This window comes from Protopterus annectens, chromosome 9.part0, assembly GCF_019279795.1.
Source record: "Protopterus annectens isolate FY-2018-M chromosome 9.part0, PAN1.0, whole genome shotgun sequence".
NCBI classification, from domain to species: domain Eukaryota; kingdom Metazoa; phylum Chordata; order Ceratodontiformes; family Protopteridae; genus Protopterus; species Protopterus annectens.
This window is the reverse complement of record NC_056743.1, coordinates 678757243-678769470: the sequence shown is the minus strand read 5'-3', so window position 1 is coordinate 678769470 and position 12228 is coordinate 678757243. Positions and strand designations below refer to the sequence as shown.

The 12228-nt window shown below is 40.1% G+C and overlaps 1 protein-coding gene across 3 annotated transcripts in view; it reads left to right on the top strand.

The window, feature by feature from the left end:
* Positions 1–12228, top strand: part of VWA7 (von Willebrand factor A domain containing 7) — a 325092-nt gene that overhangs the window by 159228 nt on the left and 153636 nt on the right. For all 3 annotated transcript variants that reach the window (XM_044083283.1, XM_044083284.1, XM_044083282.1), the window contains exons 8-9: positions 3718–3830; positions 11091–11207. In XM_044083283.1, coding sequence (XP_043939218.1) covers positions 3718–3830; positions 11091–11207 — 230 coding nt within the window. The remainder of the gene's footprint in view (positions 1–3717; positions 3831–11090; positions 11208–12228) is intronic.

Sequence of the window (12228 nt, the reverse complement as noted above, 5' to 3'; positions counted from 1 at the left end):
TTGCCCCATTCTGGCCTCGTCAGATTTGGTTTCCCTTTCTTCTGGCACACCGCATTCGGGGACCCTGGATCCTGGACCCGGAGCCAGATCTACTGACCCACTCATCAGGGGCTCCCCACCCCTCGCTCTTGTCACTCCATCTAGCAGCTTGGCTGCTTCCCTACTTAGCCAGGTCTGATCTTCTCTCACCTGCAGTTCAGAATATACTAGTGGCTTCTCATAAAGCTTCCACTACAAAGACCTACACTAGTAAATGGAAGCGTTTTGTGTTCTGGGCAAATACACAGCATTTGGACCCTGTTATAGCTCCTTTAAACAAGATCTTGGAGTTTTAACAGAATTGTTCCACCAAGGAGCTTCTCCTGCCACTTTAAGAGTGCAATTGGCTGCCATTTCCAACTTTCATGTGGAAGAATGTGGGGCACCTATTATGGCTCACAGACTTTGTAAGGCCTTTTTAAAAGGATCTTTCCATATTAGACCACCAGTTAGAACTCCTACATCTCCTTGGAATCTAAACCTTTTATTATCTAAATTGATGTTACCTCTATTTGAGCCAGCCTCCTCTTGTCCATTGAAGTATTTGTCGTGGAAGACCCTCTTTTTGGTAGCCATTACATCCGCTAGGCGAGTGTCTGAGCTTCAAGCTCTTTCCATTAAACACCCTTATCTGATCTTTCACTCTGACAGAGTATCTCTTCGCACTAATCCATCCTTTCTCCCCAAAGTTTGCTCTATTAATAACATTAATCAATCCATTGAACTGCCTACCTTTTTCAAAAATCACTCCAGTAAGTTGGAGTATATGTTACACAAGTTGGATGTTCATAGACAACTTAGATTTTACTTGGATAGAACAAAGGATCACAGGAAATCTGATCAACTTTTTGTAGCTTTTGCTGACAACAGGAAAGGTGTAGCAGTTACTAAACGAACTCTTTCCAAATGGCTAACTGATTGTATTATATACGTTTATGATTCTTCAAATCAAACTTTATCTGTCAAACCCAAAGGACATTCTACAAGATCAGTATCTACATCCCTGGCTCATGCAGCTCGCCTACCATTAGACACGATTTGTGCAGCTGCTACTTGGTCTAAACCACATACATTCATCTCTCATTACAAAGTAGACAGGGTTTCTAGGGACAGGGCAACCTTTGGTTCCACTGTGCTCAAGAACGTTCTCCCGTGAGTTCCTCAGGAACATGGAGCTAGGCAGGTGTAAGAACAAACGGCAAGATCGAACACTCTCACATTTAGAAGTTATGTCCTTACCATAACGTTCCATGTGGAGTGTTCATCTCTTTGTTCTTACATTCCACCTTCAGGAAGAACGTTCAATTTAGTGCCTGGTCTGGGATATTCTGTTTCTGCACTTGCAGTTGTTGTATATATATGATGTACATGTGTATATATATATATATATATATATATATATATATATAGATATAAGTGTTCTTGCTTTTATGTAAATTTTTGGCATGAGTGTGTTCTCTCTCTGACTGCTGGTTTGCTTGCAAACTAGATCTGAGGTAAAGGCAGAGGGGGATTGTGGGTATTAGGTTGTCTCGAGCTTCTTCTCGATGCAGAGCTTGCAAGCGCCACGACCACCGAGGATCGCAGGTGTAAGAACAAAGGCGAGATGAACACTCCACATGGAACGTTATGGTAAGGACATAACTTCTAATTGTCTGCTATGGGCTGATCACTTTTAGAATGAAAACTGGGGTATGTGAACCACTGCAATGACAGAATAAAGTAAATTATGTTTGTGTGTGTTATACATCAGCTAGATTACTTCTGGAATGAAAAATGTCCATTGAACTGAATGGGCTTCTCAGTAAAGCAGGAGCTCCATAGTGTATTTAGCACTAAGTAGTGCAGGCAGCACCTGATGAGAATTCAAACTGCCTGCAGTACCAAGTTCCATATACAGGTGGAGTCGTACTGCAGTCTTTGGTAGTCAAATTGAGAAAATGAGACCACACACATGTGGTTTGGTGTAGTGTGAACTATATCTCAATCTGTTGTGGAAATAGGTCATAGTGTTTAGCTTTCAAAAATAGATTTAATTTCCTATGGACTAGTGGCCCCGTCCTTCATTTTGTATGGGGAAAATGCAGGTATGACTATCATGCCACCCTACAGCTGCAGCTCCTGCACTAGCCATCCTCATGGCTGTACTGCCCCATATATATATATATATATATATATATATATATATATATATATATATATATATATATATATAGATAGATAGATATGCTGTTACACTGGATGACATTGGCTGCACTCTATTGCTCCACCAAGTTTTATTTTTATTTATTTAACATTTGTTTACTGGGAAACTCTGACTTGGAACAAAGCCAATTTCCTACAGAGGCCTGGGGAGAAACACTTCAAACATATCTTTGTAACATGGGAGGAAACTGGAGTACCCAGAAGAAACACACACAAATGCAGGAAGGACATGCAGACTCCACACAGAAGGCACTAGAGCCAAGAATTGAACCGGAGAACCTCTTGCTGTGAGGAGACAATGTTATTGCTGCACCACTGAGCCATTCTTGAGTAAGTTCTTGAGTAAGTTTGGGCATAATATTTAATAATAATATGTAATAAGATTCAATAAAATAGAATGTTACAGAATGTCAGTAAGTGTTTCTGGCATAGCAGGACTCTTCAATTCAATATCTCAAGATATTGAATTATACACACTATTTGCCCCCTTATGACATCATTAAAAGGTGCAGCTGGATGTCATAGAATCAGGAAGTAATTCAAAATATGCTTACCACACAGTACATAAAACACATTTTTACTTTTATAAATATAGCTCCACTGATGTAACTAAAGTACAAAAACTGCATATTTTTGAATCAGAAAGCTCACTTTCCATGTTGGGAGCATAATTTCAGCAAAATTAAGTGGTAAAAAATCTTTGTACTTTTTCATTGCACAATATGCATATTTAGACTGTAAGAATCAGACTGAATTTTACAGGATAAAGTTGTTTAGCTGCACCTTACCTGTTTGGCGTATATTGTCAGACCTGTGGTAATACAATATGATACAATATTTCAATTTTCCATTCCTTTAACAAACTGTGTTGCAATAAGACTAAAACAGAACAATTTAATAGTAAAAGAAGATAAAATATATAGTATAGTGGTCAATAAAGTATTAATCCAAGATATAAATATTTCAAATGTCTTATATTTTTGTAATATCAGAAGGCCAAATGTCTGCTTAAACAGGCACAAACTAAGTTTTCTGGGCTGTGGACATTGACAATTCTTACCCTGTTTAAGGCAAGATTTCTAAATGTGTTTTTTTCTGACAGACATTAAAGTTAGCTCATGCTGACAGTTTTGAAAGCCTTCTAGCTTTTGTTAGTGCCTTTTGAGGAAAGCTAGAATGTTTCATTTGAAGAGTGCATATGTCTAACAGCCACAGACATTCAATGTGTTCAAATAGGTTTGTGGAACTTTTGTAGTGAGAGGCTGGATTTCAAGATATCAAAGATAATGCTTAAATACTTTGGTGTATATAGGTGTTTCCATTCAGTATTTACAAAAGTTGTCAGAAATGCGTTATAGTTCAGGTAAATGCAGCCAGCACTCAAGCACAAGTTGTAGATAAGCTATCCACTTGCTGTTGAAATAGAGATGATAATAATTAATACAATGTAGAACCTCTTCTTCAATTTGTCAGACTTTGGTCCAGTCACAAAAACTCGAGATCCAGAAGAATTCTTCAGGAAGCTCTCTGATTTATATGCAATAGGCGGAGGTGATGAACCAGAAATGTGTTTCTCAGCAATACAGGTAAAAATAAAAGAGATTTTTTTTCAATCATTTAGCTGTATTTCATTTAAACTTTGCAAATACTGGTATATGATTGGATTCTGCTGAAGGGAGTCACACGTTTTGTCTAACATATGTTTGTTTTATTAGAAGAATAAAGTGGTAAAAGCTGTCATTCTGATGATCAAAACAATTGAAAAGAATTCTGTGAAATCTGTTTTTAAAAACTCAGGGGTTCAGAAATGGGACAGTTTGGAATGGCATCTAGTCTAGTGTGTTTGCATTACATTTTCTGAAAGGGTGGGAAACCAGCTTAAATCAGAGAAGCAGATTTTTCCTCATATTTCTAGGCCATTGAAGAGAAGGCCTGGAAGATGGTAAGAGTAGTATCCCAGGAGGGGTGTATATTTGGAGAACTACAGATTTATTAGCCCAGTAACAAGAAAATCATGGAGACAATCCTGAGGAAAAGGGCTGTTCTTTCCTTTTGAACTTCAAACTCCAGCTCAACAACAACCATGGGTTGATGGCCAAATGTCTATATTACAGGTGAACTGGACCAAGGAGTGTTGGTAGACTTCACCCAGACCTTTGCCATGGACCTACACAGGGATCTTCTGAAAAATTAAAAATGGTAAGGCCTGGAAGCATGACTGAGGACCTAGTGGTAGATGTCTAAATGAATGAAAGATATAGAAGAAAGGCTTGTGGTGAGATGGATGATGTCAGAAATGAGGAAAATGAGTACTGAAGTACTACAGAAGGCAGCCATGGATCCATTGCTCTACACTGTATCTATTTCATTCATACCTGAGAGAACTTAAACCAGGCCCGGTTTCTTCAGCATAACTCAAAACTGAACAAAGCCTAAACTAATAGAGGGAAAAAGACCCAAAAATAGTGATAGATTTTAAATATTGCTCTTGCATACTTAGAACATTGCCTGAGTAACATAATTTGTGTCAGTATGCGTTTTTTAAAGAAAATGAAGTCTGAAACTCAAATGTATGTTATTATTTAGCGACTTCAAGCCTCAGTGATTTGCCAGAAAACCACAAATTCTATAAGGAGCACACCAAACATGTTAGGCAAAAATCTGGAGAGTTGAGATGTATTCAGTGATGACACAAAACACATTTAGCAGTGGAAAATGATAGGAAGACTGTAAGTAAGGACTTGGAAAGGCTGATCAGTTGGGCAGAAACGTGCCATTTGTGGTGAGTTAAGATAAATGCCGTGTTGCACTTGGGCCACAACAGATACAATGTCGACTGTTATATTGAGGAAAGTACAATTCATGCTGACAAAGCAAGAAAAGCATCCAGGGGAGTTCATTTCAACAGGACTAGATCATCAGGATAATAGTGAGTGACAACATCAAAGTGGTAGTTGTTGGAATGATTGAGTGTGTCCTTAGGGATGCAATCTTCAGAACCAAAGATGTAATACCGCTACTCAGTCAGGACCTGCTCAAGCCACAATGTGATTACTGCATGCAGTTCTGAAGGGCGTAGTGGGCAAGGCAAGGATTCCAGAATGAGTCCAGAGGAAGTGGGTTTAAGGAGAAAGATTATGATCAGAGTCTAGAGGAGTTTGAATGCTTAGTATAGACAAAAAAGAGACAAAAGGGAAAATGATATGTACAAAGCCAAATGCAAAATAATGCAGTCACATTTAATATTTATGATTGAGCAGTTTCCAAGAAATGTAGCAAGGCTATTCTGACAGTGAAAAAAGCCTGCTATGCAACACACACACACACACACACACACACACACACACACACACACACACACACACATTTATACATACATATGTATATATATATATATATATATATATATATATATATATATATATATATATATATATATATATACATATATATATAGCACTTGGGATTCAGGCCAGTTATTTATTTTACATTAAGAAGGTTTGTGGTCTGCACTCTTGTGGGAGAAGAGGCTGGACTCTGCCCTTCTGAGCTGGGAATTTCTGGTTAAAGGCTTATTGTGCCTGCATATTTGAACTGTTTCTTACTGAAATTGGTACACCTTGTTTGCTGTAGCATAGACTAGATCCAGGCCTGCTGAATCTAGCTTTGTTTGTATGCTTGTTGTTTGTTTGCTTGTTATTTCCCTGAAACGCTAATTCCACTTAAAATGTGGCTTTTCAGTGCTTCTGTGGATCCCTAGTGATATCTGCATTGCTTACTGTACTTATTTCCTTGTTTCACTTGAAAGAAAGTTACCGTTTGTCGTTTTTGCATTTAAGTTACCTGGCACTTGCTCACTAAAGCAATTATATAAGGCAGCACTAAAAAATTAAAAGCACTACACCCTCACAAACTCCCCTTGAGTACCTTGTTCCCCATTGGCCCTTTTTTCAATTATAAAGGAATTCCCAATATTATTCTAGCATGTCCAAAGGTCAGTTGTCAATCTCCTCTCCGGTCCAGCTGGTGAATCTGGAAATCTTGAGGCAATGTTACAACTGCCTCATGTACACAGACAACCCTCTCCTCCTCCCAACAAATTCCAACACATGTGAGAGATGCAACCATATAGCCAAACTGGAGGCTAAGCTCTCTCAACTCAGCACTGGCGTAACCAGTCAGGAGGAGAAGGAAACCACACTTAATACAATTCCAGTCTCACATAGACCTACAACGACAGCAAACCAAGCACATAAACACACAAAAACATACTCAGAGGCTCTAAATAAAAATCTGCCTAAGCAGCAGAGACCTCCAAAGCAGACACCCAAGCAACCGCTACCACAAAACAAAACACATGCAACACATAGCTCACAAAGCCAGTGTGCCAAACATTCACAGCCCTTAAGGCTAAACAACACACCTGATACACTTGTAATAGGTGACTCTATCGTCAGGTACACTGACGTCCCGCTCACCAGGCTGAACAAGGAGAAGGTCATGGTGAGCTGCCTGTCGGGCGTTAGGATCTGCCACATAACACAAGCACTCAGGTCACTCCAAGGCAAGTACAAATGTGACTCGGTCATTGTCCATGCTGGTGTGAATGACCTGAGACGTACCTCCCTGGAATACATGAAAAGAGACATAGAGGAGCTCTCTGAGCATGTAGCCCAGGCCGGTATGACCCTGACCTTGAGTAGCATCTTACCCTCACCAAGAATGATGCTACAATATGAAGACAAGATGATCAATTTCAACAATTGGCTTAAGTATTGGTGTCATTCAAAGGGGATCCAATGCCTGTCAGCCTGGGATGACATGCTCGACAAGCCACGATGCTTAGCTAGGGACGGCTTGCACCTGTCACCCCTGGTCTTTCGGATATTGGCAAAGGCTCTTGCTACCCCCATAGTGCCTTTTTTAGATATCTGTGCAGTAATAGAAACCTGGTTCAAGGCTCCCGAGAGCACCCCAGCACTACCAGGTTATACCTCATACCATGCTTTTCAGCCCCAAAACTTGGACCGAACCACAAAAGGAGGGGGAGTATCAATATTCGTCAAAGATACCCACACCTCCAGGTTGGTGGCACAGCACGAAGCATCAGAGACTATCCATGTGCAACTAACAGTGGGTAAAACTGCCTTCCAGTTTATAGCCTGCTGCAGACCACCCTCCCAAACCCAGGAACCCTACTCGGCCTTCCTGAGAACACTGGAAAATATGAAGGTCTCTCCAAACACCATTGTATTGGGCGACTTCAACTACATAAACATAGACTGGGAGCATTACTCTAGCTCCAACACCCTAGCCCAAAGGTTCCTAGAATTTATAAACTCAAATGCTATGGACAAACTTGTTACCACTCCCACAAGAGGGGAAAACATACTGGACCTGATCATCACCAACATGGGGACTCTATGCTCCAGACCAGAAGTGTATCCCTCACTGGTAAGATCAGACCATAAACTAATCTCACTGGATAATCACATCCCAACCCCACCCCCTGCCCAGAAAACCACAGTGAAAAACTTCTCTAAAGCAAATTTCACACTCCTCAAAACTGAGGTGGAATCCTTCAAAGCCCCCGGGCCTGTGGAAAATACGGCCCAGACCACAGAATCCTTTATAAACGCATTCTATGAACACCTTCAGGAATGCATGGATCAAGCAATCCCAAATAAAACCAAGACCCAATCCTCCAAAGGCAGATGTCCTGTCTGGTGAACCCCAGCCATAAACAAACTATACAATAGAAGGAGGAAGCTACTACATGATAGAGCAAAATCCCAAAAAGGGAAGGCATCTCTGATCAGTATTAGCAAAAAACTACGGGCACTCATAAAATCGTCTAAGGCCAGCTTTGAGAGAAAAATTGCACAGGACACTAAGGATAATCACAAGGCTTTCTTTACTTATGTTAGGAACCTGGGTGGGAATTCCCAGATATGCTCAGAATTAGTCCAAAATGACAAAAAATACACCGAACCCACAGACATTGCTAATATCCTAGCTGACATGTTCAGCGCAAACTTCTCCCTCCCCTCCCCACCAAAAGGGCAAATATCTATCCCAGCAGAGTGCTGCCCCCCTGACATCTCAGATGCTTAGGTAAGAGCTGCCCTCTCCAAAGCAAAAAACACAGCATCAATGGGACCAGACGGTGTCCTGGGCTGCATCCTACATGAACTCCAAGAAGAGCTAAACTCAAACATAGAACTACTGTTCATTCTCAGCATTACTACAGGATATGTACCCAAAGAGTGGCGTACAGCAACAGTGGTCCCTCTCCACAAAGGTGGTGCCTCAACGGATCCTGGAAACTATCGTCTCATAAGCCTGACTAGCTTGGTCTGTAAAGCTATGGAAAGGATCATCATGGACCTCATAAATAAAGATATTGGGGACCTACAGACACTGGATCCTACCCAGTTTGGCTTTGTTAAGGGCAGATCCTGCCTCTTAAACCTGGTCATTTTCTTTGAAACAGTCACCAAGGCCATTGACGTGGGGAAGGTGGTCCACACAGCCTACCTGGACCTCACAAAAGCCTTCGATACAATATCCCACTCCGGCATTATAGATAAGCTCACCAGCTTAAATATAAACCCCTATGTCACTAGATGGGTTGCAAACTGGCTCAAGGACAGAACCCACATGGTTAGAATTGCTGGAGCCATGTCAGACTCCAAACCAGTTACAAGTGGCATCCCACAAGGCTCAGTCCTGGGACCTCTCTTGTTTGGTATATATTTCTCGGAGGTCCAGGCCAACATGGAAGGACTGTGGCTGACCAAGTTTGCAGATGACTGCAAACTGGATGCCATAATTGACTCTCCAGCCAACACAAGCATCCTCCGAAAGGGCCTCATAGAAACAGACAACTGGTGCCAGAGCCATGGCCTCAAGCTAAATGCCAAAAAGTGTATAGTCATCCCCTTTGGCAAAAACAAAGTGCCCACAAATTACCACATAGGTGGTAATCCATTAAGTGCAGAAGAAGTAATTAGGGACCTGGGGACCCAAGTTGATAGCATCTCTCATTTGACAACCACGTGGCCAAAGTGGTTAGAAAAACATTTTATATAGCCCACCTAATCATGAAGGGATTCACATCTAGATCAGAGGAGGTCATTGTGCCTCTTTACTCATCCCTCATCAGGCCCATAATTGAGTACAATGCCCCTTTTTGGATGTACCTTACCAGACACCTGCAGCAAATGGAAAGACCCCAAAAGTACCTCACCAAGATGATCAAAGGGCTCAAACAGATGCCATATGCTGTCTGGTTAAAGAAACTCCAGCTCTACTCAGTGGCATACCACCTGCTCAGAGGCGATCTGTGCCTGAAGTATAAAGCCATGTCCAACTCGGAATTAATGGACATGCTGCACCTCAGAAAATCCAAATCCCATCGAGCTACGCACTCGAGAGACTTGAACATCAGCACTGAAATAAATAGGAGATGCTGGAGGGACAGATTCATATCCCAGAGGCTCCCTTCACTCTGGAATAAAATCCCTGTCCAGGTTAGGCAGAGTCCCTCATTGATGCTCTTCAAGAGGAATCTTGATGAGTGGATGGGAGATCGTAGGTTTACCCTGGGTATCATTTCTGTGTCACTGTTAGACAGAGGCACAGTATACTAACCTCGAAAAAGGGCATAACAAAATTTATTTAAAATGGGTGGCGAAAGCCAAACACACTCTGGCTAGGCTTATAAATGCCCTAGGGCAGATAGCCTAGCCTAGTATGAACCTATGAACCTATATATTTATATATATATATATATATATATATATATATATATATATATATATATATATATATAGGTTTACAATCACAGTTTTGAAGCCCAAAACCTTGAGACCCATAATCGTGAGACCATAATATTGACAGATCAAAATGCTGAAAACCACAATATTGAATTCCTGGATTCCACCTCTGCAGGACTCATGTTCTCACTCCTTCCTGGGTTCACACTGGTAGGGGAATTTAGTATTCAAGATTTTTAGACATTGTGATCTTCAGCATTTTGGTCTTTCAATATAATTTTACAAAATAATTGCATTCTGGAACAGTCGAAAAAACATGTGAAAGGATTCTTCAACATTACAAATATGGACATCATCAACTTAATCTGAATTAGATGAGCTGCAACTGAAATTATTTAGCCTGATCTAGTTGTGAAATGTATTTTTTTATTTGATTTTATTGTATAACTTAGTATAGTTTTAAGTTGCTATTAGGAAAGCCAAGTATGACGGGTCTTCCCCAGTAGGAGACCGTTGGAGGGGAAGTCAGTCACCGAGTAAAATACTTCTTTTTCTTTTAATTTCAGCAATTTACATTTCAGCCAATAGGTTGTGCTACAGTGACACTCAGTGAACGAACTTCATTAGATGGCACTTTAATTCTGTGTGATTAACAGTATGATTTTTCTCACTGTTTAGGGGTCTAACTTACCCAATGGGCTGGTTATGAAACTGTTAACACTAGTAATGTATTACCTTATTTGTTGTGTTACTAGTAACATATTACCTTATTTGTTGTGTTACTAGTAACATATTACCTTATTTGTTGTGTTACTAGTAATGTATTTCCTTATTTGTAGTGTTACTAGTAACGTATTACCTTATTTGTTGTGTTACTAGTAACGTATTACCTTATTTGTTGTGTTACTAGTAATGTATTTCCTTATTTGTAGTGTTACTAGTAACGTATTACCTTATTTGTTGTGTTACTAGTAACGTATTACCTTATTTGTTGTGTTACTAGTAATGTATTACCTTATTTGTTGTGTTACTAGTAATATATTACCTTATTTGTTGCATTACTGTCAGATGGCACTCCTTAACAGCCCGCCACTCTCAGACATCTTTGTGTTCACGGACGCTTCTGCAAAAGACATGCACCTGAAGAACACGTTGGAATCACTGCTCCACGAAAGGAGATCTCGAGTGAGTAGAGCACTATTTGCTTTCATGTTTATCAAAGTTGCTGATCTGCTAATTTGCTAATGAAGTAATTGTAAGAGACATGGATGGGTTGAAAGCATTCTAGCAGCCCTGAATCCTGTGATAATACTGAAGTACGTCTGTGTGGCTTAGCAGGGGAAGAAGCAAAGTAGAAGCAAAGTGGAATATTCGAAAGATAACTCTTCTCATTAGGTGCATGACGTTCATGCATGTTAGTTGCTACCAGAACTTAACATGTTATAACTCATCTTCATGAACAGTAATGCCATGAACTCTACTTTATATTCCTGTATTGATCCTTACGTTCTGCTGCAGAATCTGACACTGAAATCACATGATTGTCATCATCACTACCCACTTAACATCTGTTCCCCTTCCTCTCAAGTCTTCTTGGTGCCATTTTTTCTACCTGCGCTTTCCTGCACCTTTCCACTTTCCTCCCATCTTACTGTTTTCTTCTTCTTCTTCTTCTTCTTCTTCTTCTTCTTCTTCATTTGTGATCTGGCTGCTTCCTTCTTACTGTTTATCATTCCAAAAAAACAACAAACTAAGAATTTGTCTACCTCAATTAATACACAATAACGTGCACTGCCTGTTTCATTAAACAACCGATAGGTCAAACATAGAATACACTAAGATCAAACTGCAGCAAGCTTTTGGACTAGCAGGAGTAGCACAACTTGATGCCTAACTTATTATAACTCCAATGAGACAGCAAACATATGGCTATAACTGAAGAATTACCTGCATTACTTACATGTTTCCACAGCACTTTAATAGCATTTCAGGAATTGTATTTCTTATTGATAAGATAAGAATATGTTATACATTGTTATTCACTTACATGTATTGAGTGATATTAAGTCTCTTCCCAAAAATGTACTGATTCTTAACTATAGTATATGGCTGTGGACCTGCAGTGGTGCCAGGCAGAACTTCAAGGTGGTTCTCACGGACACTAAAAAAGTATTTTCACATAACTGGAAGTCAAGGATGTGCATAC